Source organism: Zootoca vivipara, chromosome 1 (assembly GCF_963506605.1).
Source record: "Zootoca vivipara chromosome 1, rZooViv1.1, whole genome shotgun sequence".
In the NCBI taxonomy this organism is placed as follows: Eukaryota; Metazoa; Chordata; class Lepidosauria; order Squamata; family Lacertidae; genus Zootoca; species Zootoca vivipara.
Window position 1 is genome coordinate 78390175 of NC_083276.1, and position 27436 is coordinate 78417610.

Below are 27436 nucleotides of genomic sequence, written 5' to 3' on the forward strand. Positions count from 1 at the left end.
AAGCCAATCAAGCAAGAAGCTATTCTCCTGTCTTGAAAGACTGATGTTATAAGAAAAAGGAAGACCTAGAAACAAAGGTATCTGGGAACATTACTGCCTAAAACACACTTCTTTAAAGACTAATGCAATAAATAAGCATATCAGAAATATGAATGATGCATAAGAAACGTTTGGTTTAACATCAGCAGAGCTCGCCCTAAGCCTTCGTATATCATAAAAAACACTTGTAATTAGCAAACCACAGTTCATTGTTGGTGATCAGTTTGACTTTGCATTTTGAGAAGTATTTACAGAAGCTAGAGAGCAACAATTTCATTCATGGGAAATATAGTTCATATCATGGTTACTTTTTATCGCTTTAGTAGTGAAAATGGCAAAAAAGAACCCTACTGCCTCCTCCTCATCTCCTGTAGAAGCCAGCTGGCCTAATCTATCACCTTCCAGAAAGTCAAATATTTATGTCACATAAATTCATATTTCTAATATTATTTTTTAATTCTTTGTTTTGAAAATAGCCATTTAGCTATTGTTATGTTTTCACATTTGTTGTATATTGGATAAGATTTTTTTTGAGCAACACCTCTGTGAAATGCAATAAATAATAATTTACTCTAGATTAGTCCTAGTCTGTATCAGAATGAAAGAACTATAACAACCCAAATGAAAATAAATTGGTTACATTAACATACATAGAATTAAAAGTTATTTCATTTAGGTATGAAATTTTATCATTTAACGTACTTGTATGTCGGAATGTTCCAAAGTCCTTGCCATTTATACGTTTTCAAAGAAAGCCACCCCAAAGTCTTCATGCCACAATAAATGCCAAGTCCATTGCATACTACTACATCCATAATCCACTTAAAAAGAAAAGAAAAACTAACTTAAATCACCACTACAAATTCTGTGGCATAGCATTAGCAGTAGTGTGGATTCACAACCATATACTTTACATCTGCTTTCTATTAAATTAGGTTTTCAACAAAATTTTGCACAATTCTGATATGTACATTACACATGCTACAAATTATTTCAAAAGATTGTTATATAACCTAAAGTGGACAAGAAATGGTTTTTCTCAAGCTGTGTTTAGTAAACAATAGAAGCAAAAGCTTTTGCTCTCGTGGCTAAGTCTTAACTGTGGGTTTAGAAAAGCAAGCCAACTTCTAACCTCTGCTTACTAAGATGGTTAGTTCTGCTAACCACATTTTAGGGTTCAAAGTAATTTTAATCTGCAGCTACGCAAAAGCTGAAACAAAAGCTTCCAATTCCCTCCTCACAGCTGCAGTGGAGGTGGGGGCTGTCCTAGGTTAATTCTTCTTGCAATAAACCATACCTCATTGCTATGTCCAAACACAGGAAATATCTTTATTGGGAAGAGCCTATAAACTAACATAAGTCTATTTCAGGCATGCCATATAGCAGACATTTAATAGGCATACACAAAAAGGTAATTCATACAGATATTACAGTTTAGAACTACCTGGATTTCAGATAGCAAGGATTAAAATAGAAAGAAAAAGAAACACCCCCATCCACCTAATGCTATTCACATTAATAACTAAAAGCACCTAAAGTAGATTCTTGGCATAGTAATTTGAGCCATTAGCATATTTCTTTAGAGAACAGTACTCACGTGGTCCCACCAACATTCACTGAAGTTTGGGAGCTGATGTTCCAGACTGTACTCCAGAAATTCAAACATTACACTGATAATCATGCACATCCACCAATCACGAATCATTAAGGTCTGAAAGGGTTTAAAAAAGGAAAAGGAAAGTTAATCCTACAGATTATTCTGAATCTTGAGTTACTAAATAAAGGAACAAGCATTATATAGTGTGCTCTACAAAGGGTACAGAATAGTCTTTAATTATAGTGGGGAAAGCTTGCAGCCATAGTGGATAACAGTATAGTAGGCTGCACACTATATTTCTGTGCTCCTTTGAAGATCAGCAGTTCCAGACAAGTGGATCAGAAGACCTTATAACCATGAGCAGCACAGACTGCTAAACATATTTTCAATCAGAAGACAAAACTATTCTTTAAGTTTTCAGACATCTTTCCAAAACCTGGGGTGACTCTCAAGGATGTTTCCATTTTGATCTGAAAGTACTATTCATGTTTATCCTGCAGGGACAAACTCTGCATCAACTATCCAATATTCTAGTTTTAATCAAAAAGAGCAGAAAAGATTTCCAAACTAGCCACTTACACATGTATCTGTTAAGTCACAGAGCAGATGGAGCAGAAGGTTTAACAAGCTACTCAACTGAAAGAAGTTGCCTTTCACCGAGGGACCAATGGGTGGCTGGGCTGCTTTAATTTTGAGATTAAATACTGAGCAGCACAATCAGCATTTTACCTGGAAGAGAAATGCTAAATATCCATGACAACTATATAAAAATACAGATGTTGTTGCACTGTCCTAATGGAGCACTATTATGATGATGCAGCAACATCAGAACATCATGCAAAATTCCATGTTAAGCAAATGTTCCCCCATAGTTGCAATTCAGTCATTAAACTTAGTTCTGAAGTCAATTGTTGACAGTAGGTGATATTCAAGGAAAGCATATTCTGAGTAATCTCAATGAAATCAGTGGTTGCTTATGTCCATTGATTTCAATAGGTCTACTCCAGACAAATACTGGCTATCATCCAGATAAAATATGTTGCTGTTAACATGCAGAGGTTTAGAGGTAGAAGGTGTACTCCAATTCTGTACTTTAAAATGCATTTACCTGGGGTAATTGCACCTGGCTCAAAAAAACAAACCCAAAACCTCTTTTGCCAACACAAAACTAAGTTTCATTTATTGTAATCCATAAAACAATGCATTTTACATAATTCATATTCATAATGTACATATACATTTTTATACAAATATTTTATACAAATATTGAAGGAGGTAAAGTTGGGGGGCATCTGCATGTGTCTGGGATATATATATCTCAAATGTTACGCCTGCATTATAGGGTAGTTAAGCTTGCATTATGTTGTCTAACAGGCAGCAACATAAATTCTCTTTATAGATCCAAGGCAAAAATACAGTCATTTGTGGCCAGAAGTTTTACATTTGGGCACAAAGAAATTTGTTAGCTATGGAGAATCAGTTTGAAATGAGTACCTAAAATAATTTCTGGCCTCAACAGCTGCAAAACAATATTGAAAACATAAATGGCATATTCCCTAAGCAACATTTACAGACTGAAAGGGCTCTGACTACATATCACAAGGGGATGCTTCAACAGCACCAGAAAATTAAGCTGATTCTTATTTGCAGAACAGAGAGAGAGAGAGAGAGAGAGAGAGAGAGAGAGAGAGAGAGAGAGTATATATCACATCTGTATGAATTAGATTCATTAAAGCCTACAAACTATTTTTATAAGTTGCACATTAAAATTATTTGCATAAGAATTAACGGTATCTAAAGGTGTGTGTGTTTGTTTTTTAAACTATTCTAGATTTTATGTATCAAAATGTGAGGACACAACATGTAAAAAGATTCCTAGCCTTGAAGGAAATTAATGACCCAGTATAGGAAGAAATAGTTTAAGTTGAACAAATACAATTTAAACTTTTTCACAGATGAGTGCCTGACAGAACTGATTTTGCATACTAGTAACACTGAAGGAGAAGGAGTCAAGCTGCAAATGCTAACAACAGCTGAACATAAATAGGACCAATTCTTACCTTTATATACCAGCCAAGGAAATGAGCAGGAACAAATCCATCTAGTTTGTCCTTTAATTCAAGCAGAAAAACTGGGTTACACAGATTAGACCTGTTTAAAAGATAACTAGTTCACTAATTACTAGGTTGTAGTTTGGAGTATTTCTAATAAAGTTTATCAGATATTTTAGATACATACATAGTGTCGATTTTAATAAGGCAATATTTTTATTGCTTACGTCTAATATGCAAATATTCATCCAGGAAGGCAACAACGCTAACCCAAAATAAATTTTAATCCATTGTTTTAATTGCATTTTGGGGAAATCTAATTCTTCTCCTCCCAAATTTTTGTAACATTTCAATTTTGACAGAATAGTGCCTTGTATCTTAGATCAGAGGTTCTCAAATTTTCTACCCCCACCTACTTGAGATGGCTGAAAATTGAAGCCAGTCAGTTTCAAAACAGTGGTGCAGAAAATGGTGGTGGATGAAGGCAGAATTTGGCACAATCAGCTGGCAACAGATTACATTTTCTACTGATAGCTTGTTTTCCTTGTGGCAAGAAGCACCATAACGCAGCTGCCTCAAGCTAAGTACAGACATTTGCAGGGGAGGTATTGTGATAGCCTCTACATTTTAAGCAGAATTTGCTGATCCAGAGGCTCTTTTATATTTCCTTTCTCGCTGCCACATGCCTCCTAAAATCAGACAAGATTTCTGAACCCCAGAACACAGTAACACTTGACTTAGATAGTAGCCTATTCTTTTTCGATAGTCTTAAGTCTGAGCAGATAAAATATTCTAGCTTTGAAATGCTAAGGCAGATATGTAACAGCAACAGAGAAAGGGTATAGTTTTACATCAGTACACTTTGAATTGCAAAGAGCAATTAAATAATTTAACCCCACTTCTAAAGTGCCTAGTTATGTTACAGGCAAATGGATAGCACTATCTGGTCAATAGAAGGGTCAGCTGATAGTTATAAGCAGCATGTGTATATTTTGTGCAACAACAACAATAGCAAAAGAACAACAACAACAAAAGGATTTCATGCATAGAATTGCTGAATCCCAAATATAGATCTGTGAAATTTTGCTTATTTTACACAATTTGTTTTGCTTTTAACAAGTCATTTGGGGGGGGGGGACTATACAGCCTCCGTCTTCAGCCCACTGATGCCTGAAAACAATGCTCAACAACTTCTATATGGTATTTCATCCAGGCACTGCACACTCACATTTTATCATACCAGCTAAAAATTCTGAAAGCTTGGTTTTGTGTGGGGGTTTTTTTTTTAGTAAAGCCTGAGATTCTCAGAAATCTGAATTCTGCACTTGTATGGAGTTACAGAATACATATTAGTGGTTTTGAAGCAGGTGATGTATTGTCATTAGGCACAAATACCAAATGATACATTATACATACACAAATTTTTAGATCAGCTTCAGTGCTAAATCAGATATTTCAGTTTCAGTCTCTTACCCAAATATTGTGAAAGGGATCTGTCGCATTGTCTGGATCATATATAAGGCAATTTCCACCATAATCTCTTTCTGGTAAGGGGACTCCTAAATTTGGATCAATGAATTTCATAAACTGTCTTCCATCATGTACAGTCTAAAGAATTAAGCACATCTATTAGTAAGAAACAGTTAAAACAAGTAATTTTTACATTTTCTAAGATTGCAACATAGGTGGAAGTCGAGCACATTTGGTTTCATTACCTTAAATAAGAGATTGGATAAAGCCCTGTGTCCATTCACTGCTTAAGCGTATAAGTTAATAACTTACATAAGACAAGACTAAAGACAGCTAAAAGTCTCCTCAATGTATTCTTTTCAGTACCTTCTACAAACATCATTGCTTAAACAAGCCTATCCAGATGCTTAGAAATGCTGGTGTGAATTTTAATATGTTTTGAGTATTTTAACTTTTTGTCTGTTGTAATGTTTTCTTGATTTAATGGTTTTATCTTTTTGTAATGTTTTTACAATCAAGCAATAAATTTATTTAATAAATTTTATTAAATAAAATAAAATAATTATTGCAGCACTCTCCTAAGTGTACCCTGCACTCCACCCCTAATTGTGGCACCCATAGAAAATGCTTCATTAACAACAAGCACCTTTGCTTTCTGAACGACAGAAGCAAGTGACCTGAGATCCTTTGGCATTTGAGGTGAAAGTGAAATCTTCTCTCAAATAACTGGCACTTGGCTATAGGTATAGCTGCCAAGTACCCCGTTTTTCCCGGGAAACCCCCGTTATTTTCTTACCGTTTCCCGCTGGTCTCCCGAAAAGTAGTTCCTGCTGGTGGCCATGTTTCTGGCGCTGCTCTGCCCATTTCCAAAATGGCCGCTTCTACGCATGTCCGGAAGTGCGTAGAAGCAACTTTCGGTGCCGCTATGCCCATTTCCAAAATGGCCGCAGCGCCAGAAGTCGCTTCTACGCATGTCCGGAAGTGCGTAGAAGCGACTTCTGGCACTGCGGCCATTTTGGAAATGAGCACAGTGGTGCCGGAAGTTGCTTCTACGCACTTCCGGACATGCGTAGAAGCGACTTCTGGCGCCGCGGCCATTTTGGAAATGGGCAGAGCGGCACCAGAAGTTGCTTCTACGCATGTCCGGAAGTCGCGTAGAAGTGACTTCCGGTGCCATGCCGCTGCTGGTCCCGGATTTTTCAATCCGGAACTTGGCAGCTATGGCTATAGGAGACTAGAACTAATAGTATCTGAAGAAGAGTATCTCATACCAATGTTCTCTAAAGTGCTACTAGAAGGGGTTTTTTTTTATTTTGTTTCGACTATGCCAGACCAACATGGCTACCTACCTGTAACTAGAACTAATAGTGTAAGACAGGCATGGCCAAACTTGGCCCTCCAGCTGTTTGAGGACTACAACTCCCATCATCCCTAGCTAACAGGACCAGTAGTCAGGGATGATGGGAATTGTAGTCCCAAAACAGCTGGAGGGCCAAGTTTGGCCAACACTGGTTTGCATGGATGTGTGAAAGAAACTGAGTGCAGAGGAAACAATCCTCTTGCCTTGAGGAGAAGAGTGGATACCTCCTCTTCTGACAGCTCTCAGTAACATTCTCCACAGGTACATTCTCTTACATTGGACCGTAGAGATGCCATGAAGAATTAAATTATACAAATTGTATTATGGGAGGGGCAAAGCACATGCTTTATTGGCAGAAGGTGCCTGATTAAAATCCTGATGGGTCCAGTAAGAAGTACGAGGCACGAAGTCCCTGGAGAACTGCAGCCAGTCAGAGTAGATAATACTGAACTAGATGGACTGGTGATCTGGTCTGGTATAAAGAGAGCTTCCTATGTTGCCAGGCTTCCTTTTAAAGAAAACTTCCCATTTTATTGTTCATATTTGTTACCTTTTACAAAACTTCTTTCAAAATCCCCAATAAACTGCATAAAAGATGTAATTTTTAATCCTTACCTGAAAAAGTATGAAGATGAGGAAAAGCTCATATACTACACTGACACACAGCCAAAACCTCCAGTAGGCTAAAACAACAAGCAAGAAAATCAGAACATACACATAAATGGGTATCTTTAGTGCAGAATGTATTTCAAGTTATGGAGTTGTTATGTCTTCAACAGAACAATGAACAAGATTTAAAATGTGCTGCTAGGAACCCACATTTTTTCAATTAATTTTCCACATTTATTTATAATCAAGAATTGTTTTTGCACAACATAATCTTGTTCTATTCCTTTGTGACAAGATTCACATAAATATTTAATAGCTGCCTACCATTGTAATATTTAGGAAGACAAGATGACCTTTCAAAATCCTGAGATCTGATAATACCCTTGCTAAACAAGTTCTCTCTTTGTTCAGCCCATAGTTGATGAAAATGTTAAGGAATATAAGGCTAGATGGATATAGCTCAGATTTTCTACTCTGGCAAAAAATATCAGTTCTGATTTTATTATGATAGTTTTAGATATTCCATTTAAGTATCTCATGAATGAACAACCAACATAGGCAATGTTCCTCAGACACACCTTGAATTATAAACATTTACTAAGCTTTCTTCAAAGTGTATCATAGCATTGCTATTTTTAACTACTCCTGTTTTGGCAATTTAATTAGGAAACTTCCACAACTAACACACTGTAATGCACTTGTTAAAACTAGGATATGGTAAATATAGTTCAAATGCCCACACACAGGCTCCTGCTGTGAAAAGGTCCACATTTGCCTCACAAATGCAAGCCCTAATTTACAGGGTCATTTTTCTGTCAGGAATGCTAGGAATTGTAGTCCCAGGATGGTGGGGAAGGAAGAATGAAAGGGACAGTTCTAGCCCTAGTCTCCTGCTAGGAACAGGAACACCGATCACTGCCTCACCCAAATAAGGTCTGTAGTTTTGTAGGGCCTATGCGTGTTCTGTGGCTGCTCACAAGGAGCATTTGAAAAGTTCAAGCTCCATTCAGGGCAACCATAGGAATGCTCATGCATCCCTAATTAGCACTCATTTCTCTTCAGTGACAGATCACTCATTTATTCTTTTATTCTAGCACTCTTATTAACAGCTTTATGTCTTCTTCACTACTCAAGTTCAGACGACAGACTAGCTGAAATGTCCTTTCTCTAATAGCTTTGTTGCTCTGTAGAAAGCAGGTTTTTTTTTATGCTTCCCAAGCAGTTTTGGAAATCATTTTATGTAACTGCAGAGATGTGTGCAGTGTTTGAAAACAATGCTTAACTCAGGAGGGGGGTGAAAATTGGCCACTTATTCCTTTTGAACCATTTTCAGGTGATCCACCCATTCAATATTACAAAAGCATCTCCATTCTATCAAGTTGCCTTTTTCTTCTCACGTATATGATAGAAAAGGTAACATTTCTAACAGTGAAGGTCAGCATTGAGTTACAATTTCTAAATTGTTTTTCATTATGTTTTGCTTCAAAACCTGTACTATGAGTGTTTAAAGCACTCAGTTTGTTGACAAGTGACTCACAGAATCACATTATGTGACAAAGACTGCAATTCTGAACACGCCTGCCAGGGAATAAACCCACTGACCAAAGTAGGCCTGATTTGAGAGTTGACAAGCATAGGATTGCACTTTAAGGTCTGCATATTCATCCTCCTTCAACAAAGAAAGAAACAAAATAAACATTAATTTGAAAATGAGGATACTTAACAGTATCAGTCATTTGTTAGATATGCAGAAAAAACTATGGGTCCACCCTCTGCACAACAATACAAATGTTGTTTAAAACTGGGGGGGGGGGAGTGAATATGAAATAATAAAATACTGAATACAATACTCATGCTTTGGAAATTCACAAAACAACAGATACAGAGAAATGAATGCATTTTGGTTATTCCCTTCCAACTCTACAGTTCTATGAATCTCTAGATACTGAATGCATTGGCATGGAAAATGGACATAATATCCTCACTAGATCAGAAGAAAATCCAGGACTTAAAGATATTCAACAAAACGACACAATATAAACTATTATGAAAAGGAATAATCAACAATAGATATCCTTCAAAAAACATTTGATTCTTTTTATTTCTTATTGGAATTGGCATTATACAAGGGAATCTATGGTGATGGATATCCCAAGCATGTAATATAAGAACTGAATTGATGCAACTCAGAAAATGCTTTCTTGAGGCCTATGAAATGGACACATTCTGTGATGTTTCTTACTGGTCATAAATTACAATTCTTTATCAACTTTGTTATGGAGAATTTTTTTTGCAAATGTTCACACACTCTTAAATTGTATTTCTGTAATGTGTTGAATAACAGATAGGCAACAAAAGTGGGGTTGAGAACCCTTATGGTAGCTAAAATACTTATACTGAGAAGCTGGATGGACAAATATCTACCATCTACCAGTCAGTGGTTTGAATCTCACTGTCCTTTACGTTTGAATGAACAACTTCTCAATTGTAAATTCTGTTTAGATACCTATTTGGACATTTGAACTACCTATGTTTTTATCAGAATTATATCATACGTTTATATCAGAATTGTCAGAATATTATTAATGTTAATATCAGCTGGCAATCTTATTTTTGTTGTTATTTATATTTGTTTTGTTATTTTTTCTGTTATATTTGCAAATAAAAATGTCTTTTTTAAAAAAAGTGATTGCATTTGTTAAGCTGCAATTATATAAATGAAAGAAATTTTAAAACAAGGATACTGTGTTATCTAAACAAATAAGAGCCATACTGCTGCATTCTTGCATCACAGTAGCATACTTGTCTACAACAATATTTCTACAGTATTGTACTTCTGACTAATGAAATGGAAAGTATGTCAGACAAAAATATTAATGCTCTGAAGAAGAGTGTTTGTGTGTACAACGACCCACAGAGGAAGCTGTCTCTGTGATGCAAAACATTTACGTATCATGTTACCATGTTTAGCAAAACTTCAAGTGTGGGATGGTGAATACATTGGTGTTAAATAGCTTAATGTTTACACCAATATTACTTTCATTTTTTTTTTAGCATTTTCAATTTTACAAATCTGCAAAGTGGTGTTTAGCCAAATACAAACCATACATTTTCCATCAACTTCCCTTTTCAATACAGTATATTTATTTTTGTCACATCTTCAAGGATACTTGAAAGAATTAGTTACAACAATATACATTAATAAAGTCACAAAAATATCAAAATGTAACAAGTCATCAGGATCTTTCCCACAGGGCATTCAATAGTAGACAACCCTATTGTGGGGAAGACAATAGTCCAGCTAGAGCAGGCTATTCTTTGCCTGCGTCTCTTTCTATCCCACAATCTTTTCCACAGGGTGGCTGGTGGCAGATGGACTTGTGGAATTGGGGGCAGGCGGTAGACAGTGGAACAGGAGCATGAGTTTAGTGCTCTCTTTGCCTGTCTCCCTTACTCAAGGTAAGTTAATTTTGGTAGAAGAGGCAGGGGGTTGGGAACCTTCTTCAGGTATAATCTAAATCTGAAACAGATAACTGAAATGTGTGTCCTTTTCTTAAGCACTCACTAAGTGGAATACATTCGTTTATGTTCCACAATGCTCTGCAGTTGCAGTTCTCCAGCCTACATGCACATACAGCATTGGCCTGATCTAGCAAGTTCTTCTTATATTTTTATAGCAAATACTGCATTTACTTGAATCTAATGCACCATCGAATCTAATGTACACCTCAATTTTCAGAACCCTGAAACCAAAAAGAAGTATTTGCTGGTGAAAGTAAATGTGCCATCAAATCTAATGCACGCCTTAATTTTCACAATGTAATTTGGCCAAAAAAGGTGAGCATTAGATTCAATAAAATACAGTAAAATATGTCATCTGTTAAGTGACTAATGAGTACACAGTCAGATGAGGACTTCTGAAAACTATGCTAGATTCTGTTAATGAAATCACATTCTACCTAGGGGATACAGGCTATGAAACATAGGTTACTACTTTCAACATTTACATATAACCATTAGGAGCAATTTTACCAAGTGTATCATTATCAAGAGAATTTTTATGATATGAGCAATTTTGATTACCTGGATGAGGTCTTGAAAATGGCCCATCTTTTGCTTGAGTGACTCCAAAACACAAGAAAACTAAAATGCTGGCAACAATACCTCTGGGGGAAAAAAACACTTTCAATTTACATCTGTTCATGAATCATTATGGTATTTGTCAAATATGTCTTTTGAATGCCCACAGAACATCTAAAATCAGAAAAACTATTTGAAGGCAGTCTAGTCCTGAAGACTGAAAGACCATGAAGTTCATACTCTGTGATAAGTAGGTTGTTTTAGATACATTTTAGCAGTCAAAAGCATGCAACAGGGAAGAAAACTAATTTTGCCTGGCTCAATATATAGTTTAACTCTTATTACCTATTAAAAGCTGTTTGCAAATTCTTTTGAGAAAAACAAAAAGATACAACACTAATCCTCTTAAAATTGAAAGGCAGGTAGATTCTTTAAAAATCTTATTCAGATCAGTCAAGCAGTTGGCACAATTCAATTTCCCCAGCTTCTGCTTTTGGTGTGGCCATATCAAGAAATCACATTCTACCTAGGGGATACAGGCTATGAAACATAGGTTACTACTTTCAACATTCAGCGTTTGAAATTCGCCAGGCACTAGGTGCATTTTGCACCTGGCTACCGGCCAATCAAGTGAAGATGCCTGAGCACCTGGTGCCTGATGTCTCCACCATCAGAAGGTGCATGTCTAGGGATCTTTAGATCTTGCCTGTTTCTGCACACTAACAACACATCCTTTAGAATTCTATCCACAATATCAGAACAAATCTATCCACAAAATCAGAACAAATTTCAGGAACCAAAAAGTTGTATTGAAAAATACAACTTTTGAGCCGTCTGGTTCCAAAATGCCCACTAGACATTTCATTTTGGCAACTGTAACCCTGGTTTAAGGAGCCATTTGGTGCCTAGCTTATTTATCACAGTTTCTAACATTGAAATATTTCCCAAGGACACTAATGAAGTCTTGATGAGAATCAAGACCTTATGGTCATTGCTACCTGCTTTGGTAGCAGCTGAATTCCTTCCTAGCAGGGACCCCCTGAGAAGTCTACCAGGCAGTTTTTCCCCTACCGTACCCAATATGCCAAAGCTGATAAAGGCAGCAAGGGGATGGAAGTCCCAAGCTAAGTGCATGTGTGGGTATGGATCAACCAGTCTGTAGTTGAGTTATAATTAACTTGCCTGGTCATCTGCAACATGTGAAGTCCCTTTTATACAATCTGACATGCTTCCATTTGTCATTCATACCATAAACAGTTACTTGGCTCATAAATGTTATGGGGAAGCACAGGTAATATTCCGCTTCCATAATGTGTAGCTAAAAGGGGAGTGAGGCACAGCCATAGATCAATAGGTCTCGCTAATTACATACTAGTTTTCCATAGGCACATGTGATCTCATTGGCACTTTAAAACTGTTTGGGAAAGGCTGTAACATATTCTATTTCTGCACATGTGAATTAATCCTTAAAGAAAGTCAACCTAGTACAGTATTTAAGTATTTCCTGTACACAAGCCACAATTACAGAGCGATATTCAACATTAGTAATACTCAGAGTAGATCAATTGAAATAAATGATACTAACTCAAGTCTATGATTTCAACAGGCCTACTTTGAGTTTGCCTTAGTTGGAAATCACCTTATTTAGTTTGGCTGTAAGTTACCACAAAAGTTTTAATAACTAAACTAGATAGAAATATTTTCAAATCAATCAAGTTACTGAACCATAATACTGAAACCTAATGTTCTAAGGATGAACTGTTTAAACTACTAAACTATTGGAAGCCACACCATGTCTTCATATTCAGTCAGATTTGTGACCTCTATACCCTACACCAATGCTAAAAATCAACATCTGGGTCAAGTTATCATGAGTTAAGACAACATGGAACTAATTTATAGACCCTGTTTAAGTTTCACTTTATTTAATACATGAAGGCAATCTAGATTAAACATGTTGCTTCAATTCATGCATCTTGCTATAAATCATCACTGTTTTTATCTTACCATAATTTGAAATTAGGTTGCTTCTTGAGTAAAAAGATAATTGCTAATCTGAAGTTTGAGGCACACATATCAGGGGGAGAATGTTCAGGCTGTGTACAGTTTAGAGTTTTTTAACTCTATAAAGGGAGTCCAAGTCACATAGATTATTTATGAAACTGTACATCGTCATGGAAAATCTAAGCAACTAAATGAATGGTTTACGCCTTCATTTGGTTTTATGTTCCATAAAACCAAAGCAGCAAGATCAATTCAAATTGCAGGAACCTAAATTATTTGTGTGCAGACCAAAAAGCAACTCAGTAGCCTTGAGTGGCAAACAACAATACTGCAACAATTATACAAGACCTACTGCACTCAAATATGGAACTATAGATATATACCCAGAGTATAATGCTAGCCAAGGTGCACCAGGTTAACAAGCAAGTTGAAGCGCAGCCTCCATTTGAACTCTTAATCCCTTTTGTAGAATTAGGCATGCTTCCTTTTAATTTATAGAGAAAAAAAGATCACAACAGGGTAGAAATACATCTTCTAATTGCTGCCTGATAGTACTTTATCAAATGTAATTACAGTCACCACCTTACATCAACTACACAGAGCACTGGAAAACAAATTTGCCTGCTCACGTATTAAGGATATGCTCAGTAGTTTTATTATTTTTTAAATATTACTTCTATATCACCTTTCATGAAACACTCAATCAATTAACAATATACAATGGGTGGAATTCAATATAGCACAAAGGAGAAAGTGCAAGCATTTTAGCTTGCCCAACAGAACTGTTGAAACAATTTCCCCTTTCTCTCTCCCTCTCTCCCTCCCCCCCCCCTTCTGGGGGTTCTCCCAACGCTCCAAGGAAGATTTGGGGGAGGTGCAGGAGAGAGCCCCATTCTGCTTGTGGGAATCTTCATGCTGGCATTCACTAATGGAGCTGGGTAGCTGAATTCAGCCCATTAAAAATAATTAAGACAATACAACAGCAGCTACAGAGCCAGTACAAATTACAGTAAGCTGGTATTAATGGGCAGTGAAGGCTGGGGAGAAAACTTTTATCAGGCACCAAAACAAAGCACCATTGGTGCCTGCTTATCACACAAGGCAATGCTGTTTTATAGGCTTGGTAACATAATGGAAAAGACCACCAACCTAGTTACTGCAAGATGGATCTCAGCAGGCTGTAGCACAAACGTAAGGGCCTCATTCAAATATCTTACTGGCTGGGTAGTCTGTAAACATAACCTGGGCCCAAGTTGTTTAGGGCTTTGTAGGTCAGCACCAAAGAGCCAGTGCAATTCTGTTATAAGTTATAAGTTATGCTATGCTTGCAGCAGTAGCTCAACCTAGTCAATGCAGCATTAAGGGGGATGTTGCAGAGACATCTAAAACGTGATTAGGAAATAAACTGCATATTTGTATCTACCTACACAGGCGGGTCATTGGCTGAATACTGGTTATCACTTCTGCCCAATCAACATTATGAGATGCCTCAGCTTTTTTTATTCAGGTAGTAGTATGAAGTTTGTGTCCCTGCACTCCCTTCCCCTCGTGGTGATAAGAGGTTTTCCAATGTGAAATCTAGGAAACATGTCATCTATTATTTTTAGAACTTTTACATCCATCAAATCATGTTGCTTTCTTTTATCTGCAGTCAATTAGAGTTGCAGGCACCAAATGATGACCCCAGGTTATTTAACAATGTAAGAGCATAAGAAGAGCCTTTGGTTCAGACCAAAGACACATCCTGTTCTCACTAGTGGCCAATGAGATGCCCAGGTGAAATCGACAGGCGAGACCTGAGTATAAACAGCACTTTTCCCCATTTGCAATTACCACCAACTGGCATTCAGAGGCATACTGCTTCCAACACTGGAGATAATACATAGACATCATGGCTAGCAGTCTTACGTTCCATGAAATCTAAGCTCTTCAACGAATCCCCAGGACAAAGCCCCGCATTAGATACCACTAAGAATAGGATGCCCTTCCAAAAGAGGATTGAAAGGTGTGCTACTCTACACTTCAGAGTGTGGTCAGAACTGATATACGGGACTGAGAGGCCTTAAGATTTAAATTATTCCATTTACAGCATTATCAATGCACCTCCAACATAAACCTGCGAGTCCCTCAATAGCTCTACTCACATCTGGAATGAAGAACTGCAGCTCTGTTGAAGAGCATATGGTTTGCATATATACATTCCCAGCTTCCGTTTCTGGCATTTTAAGTTACAGCATTCTCCTCCAAGTCTTTGTTTCACCATTATACAATTCACTCTGGCCATACTGCATTAGCTTGACTATAGCCCTATAATCTTACTGTAACATAGGTGAGCCTTTGTGCTGAAAGTGGGTGGGAGAAAGTAGTACAGTGGTACCTCTGGTTAAGAACTTAATTCATTCCGGAGGTCTGTTCTTAACCTGAAACTGTTCTTAACCTGAAGCACACTTTAGCTAATGGGGCCTCCTGCTGCCGCCGCACCGCCAAAGCACGATTTCTGTTCTCATCCTGAAGCAAAGTTCTTAACCTGAGGTACTATTTCTGGGTTAGCAGAGTTTGTAACCTGAAGTGTTTGTAACCTGAAGTGTTTGTAACCCGAGATACCACTATATTTGGCATTGCAGGGAGGGAAACTAGAGGTGGCAGCAACATAGCTGGATAAACTCACTAGCCTTGTCACCTATTATTTGTATTCTACTACAACACCGTAATTTCCAACTACTCCACAAGTAGCAAGCACGTTTCAATATATTCAGACACATTCAGTAACTTTATATATACAAAAATTCAGTAAGTGGTTCCAATATGGACCAGTTATACGAAAACTGTAACACAGGAACTATACTTCCCACAATATTGTTTTTTAAAATTGTGGTAGAATTAAACTTCATACTCTTTCCATCGTTCTATCTGCACAAGCATTGCAGTCTGCTAGATGGAACAACCTCTCCCTTCCTCCCCCTGCACACTGTTCTGGGGAGCCTCCTGACACACACCTGCACAGAGGCAGAAAGCCCCAATATGCAAGAAAAAGTCTGCATGGGGCTTCTGCAGATTATGTGAATCCTGCCCAGTATTATTTAACAAATTTTACATACGACTTACTCTACAGAAAACCTCCATCTGATTTATTTTCAGCAGATAGGAATATTTTAATAATGCTTCTCTATGGGAGAATACTTTGGCCACCTCATGAGAAGAGAAGAATCCTTGGAAAAGACCCTGATGTTGGGAAAGATTGAGGGCACTAGGAGAAGGGGATGACAGAGGACAAGATGGTTGGACAGTGTTCTCGAAGCTACGAACATGAGTTTGACCAAACTGCGGGAGGCAGTGCAAGACAGGAGTGCCTGGCGTGCTATGGTCCATGGGGTCACGAAGAGTCAGACACGACTAAACGACTAAACAACACAACAACATGGGAGAAGCCTTTTGGTTTATCCTTTTTATTTACTTTTATTTACTTTTGGGCAGTCTTTTAAATCTCATGATATAAGTCGAGGAATTCAGTCAATAAACAAAAGGTTTTTTTCCTTATACAACTACAAAAGTTAAAGGTTTGATATAATTGTGGAATCACCTCATACAGAAAACATATTTACATATTTGGTGTTGTTATTTTTACAAATTACAGGGGAGTCATTGCTATGCATACAATGGACTGATAAATTTATCAAAATCCAAAATAAATTAAAAGTAAATGTAAAAAATGGGTACTCTAGCTAGTTAATAAAAAAACTGGCAATAAAAGCTGACTGCAAGACTTCTGTGAAAGCTAGTTACCTCTTTGTGTTGTAGGCTGTATCCTGTGGGGTTTCTTCAAGCAGTGTCACATATCCCAGGGTGCAGGTGAGGATGAACAGGACTGTTAAGGTGTGTGCTTGCCTATTGTATGGGGGGGGAGAGAAGGGGGAAAAAGTCAACAACAAATAATATTTTTCAGGACTATTTACTGTTGCTCAGTATCTTCAGCGGGTTAAAATGTATTTATTTTATTTCATTTATTAAAGATTTAACCTTCCTCCAATCTAAAGTTCAGGGCAGCTAAATTTACTTATTTATAGACCACCTTTTCAGAAACAGTTCACATAAGAATACACTAAATATAAAAATAAATTTGAACAAAATAATTGTTTCAGAGAGAAAAACAAACAACCCCTATACTTAACAGTTTCCTCAAACAACCCAAAGCCTTGCAGACCCTTTGGAAGGTTATAAAGAAATATCTAGTCCTAACTTCCACAGACAGAATATTAAAAAAATCCTTCCAGTAGCACCTTAGAGACCAACTAAGTTTGTCATTGGTATGAGCTTTCGTGTGCATACACACTTCTTCAGATACACTGAAACAGAAGTCACCAGATCCCCACATGCCAACTTTGCTGCCACATACACCCAGACAACATCATTATTGGCCCCAACAACATCCAACATACCATCTCAGGACTATTTAATTGCTCATCTTTTAACATTGTGTATGCCATCAAATGCCAACAGTGCCCTTCAACTCTCTATATCGGACAAACAGGCCAAACCCTACGCCAAAGGATAAATGGACATAAATCTGACATCAGGAATCACAAGACAGAGAAACCAGTAGGAGAACACTTCAATCTCCCAGGACATTCTATACAAGATCTCAAAGTAGCTGTCTTATTACAAAAGAATTTCAGAAATAGACTAGAAAGAGAAGTTGCTGAGCTGCAATTCATCACCAAACTTAAAACGATGGCGAAACCTGGTCTAAATAAAGACATTGGATTCTTATCTCATTATACATGATAAAGCTATCTTTAACCATCTCACCCCTTGCTTCTCCTGTGGGACCAATCGTCGTAAATTCTTCCTGTAAGACCAAATGCAGCCATAAACAGTCCGGCCCCTTCCCACCCTCTCACTATATTTGGGGATCTGGTGACTTCTGTTTCAGTGTATCTGAAGAAGTGTGCATGCACACGAAAGCTCATACCAATGACAAATTTAGTTGGTCTCTAAGGTGCTACTGGGAGGAAAAACTTTTATTTTGTTTTGACTATACCAGACCAACACGGCTACCTACCTGTTCCACAGACAGATCATCTACAGCCTGCAAGTGTAATAAACCAAGCAGCACAGATGGTAACATCAAGCCTTGAGGAACACTTTCTACCAATTTCTAAGGGGTGAATTAGTTTCCAAATGGCAAAATTCTGAGCACAGTCAGACAGACACTGCTGCAGCAACAGCCCATATGCCCGAACAAGGTGATCAAACTGACCTAAAAGAATGGCAAAGGTTGCAGTAAAAGTTACTCTGATAGCATTAGCACAAAAGCATTCCTTCTGTCAATCTTTAGCTAAGTAAGGGATCACAACACTGCATTGGAAGCTTTCCTGTAAATAAAACAGCTTCTGAAAATACAATTGCCTTCTCACAACTATACAGAAGCTTTGTATATAAATAATATGAGCACTGTAACCAACAGAACCACACTATTCATAATCAGTGTGCAGGACCACAATTTTTCAACTCAGAAGACTGGATGTTGAGGCACAATTTTAAGGAATTTCAGTTACACAATACACGAAAGGTTATCAGAAAGGTTTGTTTCTCCACACTAAGTAACCAATACAAACATGTCTGCAACTTTTCATGTACCAGCTTTCAGTAAACTCAAAACTCCTATTTATAAACACCCACATTCTCAGTTTCAAATATAAAAAGACTTTGTGTATTATTCTAAGAGAATAAGTATGCAATGTATGTCACACAATTCACATGATGGGACTTCCCTTTCTTCTCCTGCTCACTATATCCCTCTGCATGCTCCCGAATCTGTTCTAGAGGATCCTCAAACTCTTCAGAGCAGATTGGAAGGCATACAGGCATTATAGAGTGTAAGGGGAATTCATTCCAGAAAGAGTGATGGATGATCATCACTCAATAGTTTTCTTTATCTCTCATGGGCCACTTCACTAAACAGAGGGTCCAATATTCAACCATCATTTAACCAAGGAACAGAAAAGGCAAAAAAAATATCATCAATAGCAATAGTATACTTTGTTGAGATGGCAGCAATAAGGAATGGAAGAGGACATTCATGACCTAGCTTCTATGCAGAGATTACCACCAGTTCAGTAAGCTATGGTTTAATTTTGTAAAACTAGATTAGTTTTCTTTTGTGGCTCCTACATAAGGAAATGTGGTCCCCAAGTTATGTTCCATCCCATTTTCTGCAAGTCACAGAATGACAGCTGCTTGATAAACTCTTAAGTATGAAACGAAGGACAGGCAGAATCACCCCCAATGACTTATTTTCAGCATTGGGGCATTCTTCTCCCAGAAATCAATGACGTCCCAGCAACTTTGGGATGAAAACAAATAAAAGGTAAACCATGTGCTCTTTTGGTAGCATTTATCTTTAAAAACTTCTAATTCATTTCAATCATCTATATTAGAGTACAGCATAAAATTAAACTCAATGAGAGGAGAGGGCAGATTTTAGTAAACACACAAGAATCAATTTAAAGGAATCAGTAACAGGACAGCCACCTATGTCTAGATTAGTGTTTCCCAACAGGTGGTCCGCGGACCCCCAGGGGTCCGCGAGCTATGCCAGAGGGGTCCGCACCGCTGCCCAGCGCTGCCTGGGGCTGCTTCCCGCGTCCGCAGGGAGGGTGTAGTTCAGCACGGCTACTGATTGGCTGCAGGAAGCGCCAATCAGAAGGGGCAGCCAATCAGAAGGGGCAGGAAAGAAGTCTCCGCCCAGGCGAGGGAGGGGAAGGCTGGCCGGCAGGAAGAGCGAACCGGAGCGTGGGAGTGTGCGGAGGAATACAGCGCCGCGCCCCGCCGCGCCCGAGAGGACATTTCCTGGCGCGCGCCTCCGTCCTGGTTCCCTTGGGGATGATGGGGACGAGGGAGCGCCCTTCCCCGCCAGGGCCTTCGGGAGCTGCGTGCCGGTTCGGCTGCCTTTGGTCCTCGCAGAGGCTGCAATGCACGGCCTGGCGTGCGTGGCGGCGGCGGCTCCGCGGCCTCCCTCCCACCCGCCAGCTGCGTGCCTCAGCTCCCGCCAGTAGCAGACAGAGCGCAAAGCTCTTCCCGGCCCCGCATCACTCTCCTCTTCCCTGGTAGCTCCCAACCCTCTGCAGGAGACTCTCCCGAAGGGGCAGGAGGAGCAAAAGGGAGCCCAGCGCCCCACTTTCCTGGGAATGGAAGAAGATGAGTTCGCCTTCAAAGTGAGCACTTCTTCCATCTTCCATTGCTGCTCCTGAGCCGTACAGAAAAAGTTTGAACGCCAAGAAGGTTTAAAAAATGTATTCTGTGTTTTTACTTGTAACCAGGCAGTTTATATTTTCTTCTGTGGCTGTTCTCCTATGACAGGGTGTTTTTATGTTAATTTGCACATGCATTTCCACCAATTATGAAAACTATTTACTGTATGATATCATAAATACTAATGTCGATCTGATTCTCAGGGAGCTGTACCACTATAGGAGAGCTATGAGCTGCCTTGCTGGAATCTAAGTAAAAAAATTCCTTCCAGCAGCTCATACCAAAATAAAAAACTTAGTTGGTCTTTAAGGTGCTGCTGGAAGGAATTTTTTTTATTTTGTTTCGACTACGTCAGACCAACACGGCTACCTACCTGAAATCTAAGGTTTGTAGGTGCACAAAAATATTTTGAAAACAGCTGCCTTGGGGTTAGAATCATAGAGTTGGAAGAGACCACAAGGGTCATCTAGTCCAACCCCCTGCAGTGCAGGAACCATCTCTAAACAAATTAATGGGGGTCCTTGTCACAATAGTAGCTCGATGTGGGGTCCTTGAGAAAATTTTGTTGGGAACCCCTGGTCTAGATAAACAAGCCATTTCCCAGCACTTTCCAGAAGTCCTTATGAAAAACAAAGTCATTTGACAATGGTTAATTGATTATTCTGTAAAAACAGCAGAGCTAAAAGAATTTGAGGGTTGCTCCAGAAGTTCTGGCGCAACTCTCAACAGTACACAGATAACCTCCCAACTTCTCCTTCATGTACTTCTGAAGTAGTTCACTTGGGGCCAAACAAGAAGTTATGTCAGAAGAAGTGAATTACAATAATGCAAAGCCCCTACAAAATGGGGTGGCAGCACTGATGGGTTGGCAGCACAGGCAGGAGAAGCATCCCCTGCTATGCTCTCTCTCCAAGCCTGCTTTAAGGTGGGGGGGGGAGAGAACCTTCCATCAGTGGTGCTCCATGACTGAAGCAAGCCTCACTAAGAGAAATAGCTTTAAAGACTTTATTTTAGGAGGGTGGCACAGAAGGTTATTTACCTCCCTCCCCCCCCTTCATGATCTCCCACTGCAATTTCAGTACAGATTTCAGTACCATCCAGCCTAAATTGTGTTGCTGTCACATCTACTTTGCCCCTCAGTTGAGATGTTAAATGCTGAATGAATTTCAGAGGAAAAATTCTAGCATGAACATGCTGAACTACAATGAACCAGCAAGTGATTTTAAGGTTCAACTGAGACCAAATATTTTTCTTCCCCTACAGGTGTGCTATGTTATGAAGTTTAAGTTTGTGCTACAGCTGTGAATGGTCACAGTGCTTCTTTGTATATATTTCAACTTTGTATAGAAATGTCACACTGTTCACAAATGCACATGCACTCTCTATGCATGTACTGGCTACACTCTGCTTCCACCCACATGTGGAAATGTGCCTACACATTAAGAAAAATGCCAGGAAGAAAAACCATGCATGTGCCACTTTACATAAATATGGCTGCCCTTTCCAGCATTTCACTGGAAGCATTATTTTAGGGATTGAAACCCAAGTGTACAGTATTCATATGGTGGCCAAACTTGTGTGCAAACAGTCCTCATACGCCTCTTACACAAGCAGTGGAGAAGCTTTGACCTATGGGGCCCAATCAGGCCTGCCAGGCCTTTCCACTTAGCTCACGAGACCATTTTGGCAGAGCCATGCTCACCTGTCCTACACCTGACATCATATATTATATTGGCTGTGGGGCAGGCAAAGGGGGATTTGCAGACATCCCCCATACAGTTCTCTCTAAGCACCACTCATCAGCTGATTGATTACCAGTGCTTGCAGGAAGTCAACCAACTGATGTCACAATGACATTGGGCAACCTAATTTTGCCCAGTGCAGTTTGTGATTTTTGAAGTTCTGACAATAAGCTAATTGTTGGGGCTTAAAAGTGCAACACAAGGCTCTCTGGAAGTACTAACAATCAGCTGGCTATCAATGATTGCAGAGCTGTGTGCAGCTCTTTGAAACGCTAACAATTGGAGAATGGTCAGGACCTTCAAAGCCATGTACCCACAGGGTGAAAAACAAGGTACCCAACATCACAGGAATGTCAAGTGATTGATAGGTGGGTGGTCCCTATCAAACATAGCCTGCAGAGGTCAAACTCTATGATCCAGACCACTGACCAGATCTAAGCCCCTTTTCCTCTTTTACATTTAATGAGCATTCAGCTCCATTTACATGTTTGCTTTTAAACTGAGGGTAACACTTCATATATCTGATGAAACTGACTCCTGTCCATGAAAACATACACCACACTAAATCTGTTTATCTTTAAACTGCCAATAGATTCTCTTCTTTTTGCTGTAACAAACTCTCAGAGAATGAAAAATTACTTAGACTACAATTGTAATACTACTGGCTAGGAATAAATCCTAAAGGAACGCAATGTTTTTTTAAAAAAACTGTTTATTTGTCTTTTTCAGATACTATAAAGAACATTGAATGACTGAATGGGGTTTATTTTTGAGTGGACATGTATAGTATGGGGGGGACATTTTTCTGGCCAAGGGCTGCATTTTGGGCAACCTTTTGTGGGCCACAGGGCAGTGCTACGTGTCAGAGACAAAAGTGGGGACAGCATGAAATGTAAAAAAATTACTTTTATACAACAGATTAGTTTCTACACATATCTCTCTAGCCTCCATTCAGACAAACAAAAGGTAAAATTTTACTTCAAAAACAAATCTCAGCCAGACAAAACACTCAAGGACACTACAAACCCAGCAAGGGACATGCCTGGAAGAGTTCCAAGGGCAATAGAGCTGTGCTTGGCCCTGAGGTTATCCACCCCTGATGCCTAACTACCGGTATTGTCCTTCCAAAAATATCAAAAGGTATGTGTACATGCTGCACTTTGTGGCAGCATGTATGTTAATCCACCTTAAATTATGATCAATGGAAAATTACATTCCTCAGTTATTCAGTATTAGAATGAACTACTGTACATTGAATCTCTGAAAGAATCTGTTTGGTGATCAAGGTAACATAACAAGGTAAAATACTATGAAAGATCAACATTCTGTCAGTTCTTAGATTCCTTTTTCAAAAGTTATCGAGGATATCCAAGTATCAAATGTAAGAGTAGTTAAGAACTCATTAAATACTGCACTTCTGTTCATAGCTTAGACACATATAATCAAAATAGCAGTTAAAAAATGGTCAAATCATTGAAGTAGATCTAAAAGAACATCTGACTATAGAACACTTATCACCCAAAATAAAGAAACATCATCAACAGTGTTGGAAAAATAGTTCAGCAATAAAATGTACAATCTTTAAACTAGTATTAAAGAAGCAATCAAGTTACAATTTTACCCATTCTCCATTTAAAGGGCAGTACTGTGCCGGTATGTCTGCAAGATCGTTATTTGGTCACTAATTTAGCCAACTTCCCAGAATGTTCTCTGTGATCCTTCCTGAACTCTGATAAAAGATTGTGTTTCCTAAAACAATGTTGCTGGAATGAAACAAACACTACAGTCTCAATAGCTATACTCTTATGTTTGCAGGAGTCTCACTGAGTATCAGCGGAACTTTCAAGATCAACATACGGTATTCCAAATTTTATTACTGCCAAGATCAGAGAAGTCAGACTCAAGCCAAACCAGGTCGGAGTCACTTCAAATCAGGCTCTTCTCTCTTTACTAAGCCTCTCGCAGAACCAGAAAATCTATGCTCTCTGTTGTCTTTGAAGAAGGTAAATTGATGTCTAAAGCTAATCATTGTATTCCCTTTTCCATAATTGATGTATGTGGCACAAGAAGAAGAAAGGGTTTTGCAGCTAGAAACCATGTTACTTAACATACTGCAGAGGATAAAATGCTTGAGAGATTTTTTCAAAGTTTTCAGGAAATTTCGTCTCTCCCAGTGAAACTAAGGACACTGAGTTGATACTTAATTAAATAACCAGATTTCCAACTAACATCATGTTGTTTGCTAGAAAATAATTTGCCTTCTCAAGAATTGCACAAAAAGAAAAAGTTACACCCAATGTGGAGGAAGAAAAGAACCATCATTCTGGGTATTGCATTACAAGGCTAACAACTGTAATGGAAAGAATACTGTGGCACATTAAAGATATAAAGCAAGTGGAATAAATAAAGACACAAAGTGGAAAAATATACAAGAATTAGTGATGCCACAATTACTATATCTTCGTGGGCAGGTATTGTGCTATATCTTTTGTTCTTGTGTAGGCTTTTCATGGCAAAAGAATTTATTATTCTTTTTGTCTTGAAGATGGTTTTGATACAGTCTTTTTTCATACTGTCTCAACAATAACAAAGTACAGTACAGTATGGCTTTGCTTTTAGGTGTGCATCAGGACAAGTAAAGTTTTAACCAGTTCTGTTTGAGAATATAATAAACTAAACAAGGTAGTCATGATAAGTCTAAAGGAGAAAAATAACAGCACACAAGTGCACATCTACTTCATCAGATATGGAAATGTTGAGGTCTGTCAATCCTTTTTTACTATAGATGAAAAATTACCTACTAATATGTAGTTACAGGTAGGTAGCCGTGTTGGTCTGTATCTGAAGAAGTGTGCATGCACACGAAAGCTCATACCAAAATAAAAAACTTAGTTGGTCTTTAAGGTGCTGCCGGAAGGAATTTTTTATATTTTGTTTCTACTAGTATGTAAATATTAGTAAATATTCCGCCTCCATCTCTTCACGAGACTGCTCAACTACAAAAGTCACACTATCTTTCATCACCTGTGTCTACAAAACCTTATATTTTTTGTAGTACAAATGCTGGAGTAGTAGAATGATATCTGGAATACTATCACAAACCATTAAGCAAGGGCACTTAGAGAAGTGCTCTCCCTCTTCTCTACAAACTGCCCAGGCAAGTATTCTCTTGAGATAAGGAGATGAAAGTGTGGTTTTGCCTTTCAACTACCACAAGTAGGTTGTGCCTAGGAAAGCTATCCCACAAGAGTGCAATTGAAGCAAGATCAAATGTATTTACTCTGAAATTAAGTCTAACTGAATTAAACAGGATATATTTCCAAGTATGCATGGGAAAGCAGCCTCAGTTCCTTCTTGGTGCTGTAAATTACAGATATTTCTCAGAGATTTTGCTATATCAAATACTTATCAAGCCAGGAATGGTGGAAAAAAGCCAACAGTAAATATAAAGCATATTTACTCAGCAGTAAGTCGTACATGATATTTACTCAACAAGTGTGTTTAGGAATGTAACACTAATGACTTCCCCCGACTGACCGCAAAAGCTGAGGAGAGAAACCAAAAGAGGGCCAATTCTTAAGAGAAGGCACAGCAGAAGTGACTTGAGAAAAGAGGCAGGTTCAGCAGGGCTCCTGGGACGGAGACATCCAGGAAGAGAAGACCCGCCAAATTCCAACGAGATGCACACCCTTCTTTATATCCTCGGCTCCAGCATCAAGTTCAACCCGCTCACTCCCTCCTCCTTGTTGGTCCCTAGCCTTTTAAACGGACAGCCTGCCTACCCGCATCTTTAGTTGTGCATACACGCGTCTATTTACTGTGGGCAACCCGTGTCTATGGGCTGCGCCGTTTCCTTCCACGTGTCAGGAGGAAAGGGCCTTGGGGAAGAGAGGCGACCAGGGGGAAAGGACACGGGGCGCCCTGCTCCGGCCCCCTTACCAGAAGAACGTGTTGGTCCCGTCATCGTACACCTCGGACTCCGTGCTTCGCCGGCTCCCGTGCGTCGCGGTAGAACCAGTGGTGGTCGTGGGGGCGGCAGCGCCCTTACAGCGCCCCGGCGAAACCTCTGCCACGGGGGGAGAAGCCCCGTTGGGCTCCGCCGGCGGCTGCTCCTCTTCCTCCAGGGCTGCTTTTCCAGTGCCCCCTCCGTGACCTCTCCGCTCGGTGCGCCTCATGACAAGGACGGCTGGTTGCAGGCAGGAAGGCGGCGGGGAGAGAACGGCGACTCAAGCGACGCCCCGCGCGCATAAGGCGGGCCCCTCCGCGCGCCCCATCTGAGAGGAAGAGGCGAGCCCAAAGAGCAACAGCGCGCTCCGGAGTTCACATACGGCGTTTCATCACCGCTTGCTCGTGACCCTACGTAGGCCGGGGTCGAGGGGCGGCTCCGCGCTCGCGGAAGGCGTGATTCGCTGCCGAGGCGGTGCGCGTGCGCAGTCGGGGGCGGCAGCATGAACTCCACAAGCGAGGGCGGGGGGGGGGAGACAAAATGGGGCGTGGTTTTTTTTGTGTGTGTCTTTTGCTCGTGGGCGAAGAGCGGTCTGTTATGCTCTTCTAGTCCCGCCCCTACAGCTTTTAGATAAGTTAAAAGTCAAAGTTGTAGCCGTGCGCTTGCATGTTTTGAAGCAAGTTCCACGGCGGACAGTGGGAGCTACAAAGAGAGAGAGAGAGAGCCCCGTGGTATCCTAAAGGCGAAGACGTTTTATTATGGTGGGCTAGAATCTTTAAGGACGCGGGTGGCGCTGTGGGTTAAACCACAGAGCCTAGGCAGAAGGTCGGCGGTTGAATCCCTGCGACGGGGTCAGCTCCCGTTGCTCGGTGGTCCCAGCTCCTGCCAACCTAGCAGTTCGAAAGCACGTCAAAGTGCAGGTAGATTAATAATAATAATGATAATTTATTTATACCCCGCCCATCTGGCTGGGTTTCCCCAGCCACTCTGGGCGGCTTCCAACAGAAATATTGTTGTTTAGTCGTGTCCGACTCTTCGTGACCCCATAGACCAGAGCAGGCCAGGCACTCCTGTCTTCCGCTGCCTCCCGCAGTTTGGTCAAACTCATGTTCGTAGCTTTGAGAACACTGTCCAACCATCTTGTCACAGAAATATTAAAATACACTAATTTCTTAAATATTAAAAGCTTCCCTAAACAGGGCTGCCTTCAGAGGTCCTCTAAAAGTCTGGTAGTTATTTTTCTTTTTGACATCTGGTGGGAGGGTGTTCCACAGGGCGAGTGCCACT

General features: G+C 39.6%; 1 protein-coding gene across 2 annotated transcripts in view; it reads right to left on the bottom strand.

Moving 5' to 3' along the window:
• PTDSS2 (phosphatidylserine synthase 2) overlaps positions 1-26570 on the bottom strand; it is a 40170-nt gene extending 13600 nt beyond the window's left edge. Inside the window, exons 1-8 of one of the 2 annotated variants that reach the window (XM_035122778.2) lie at positions 26143-26570; positions 16994-17095; positions 11210-11292; positions 7133-7200; positions 5161-5295; positions 3697-3747; positions 1637-1750; positions 742-860 (exon numbers count right to left, since the gene is read on the bottom strand). In XM_035122778.2, the coding sequence (XP_034978669.2) occupies positions 742-860; positions 1637-1750; positions 3697-3747; positions 5161-5295; positions 7133-7200; positions 11210-11292; positions 16994-17095; positions 26143-26378 (908 nt within the window). In that variant the 5' untranslated portion in view covers positions 26379-26570. The other variant, XM_035122787.2, reaches the window with a different exon arrangement.
• Between the last annotated feature and the right edge of the window lie 866 nt (positions 26571-27436).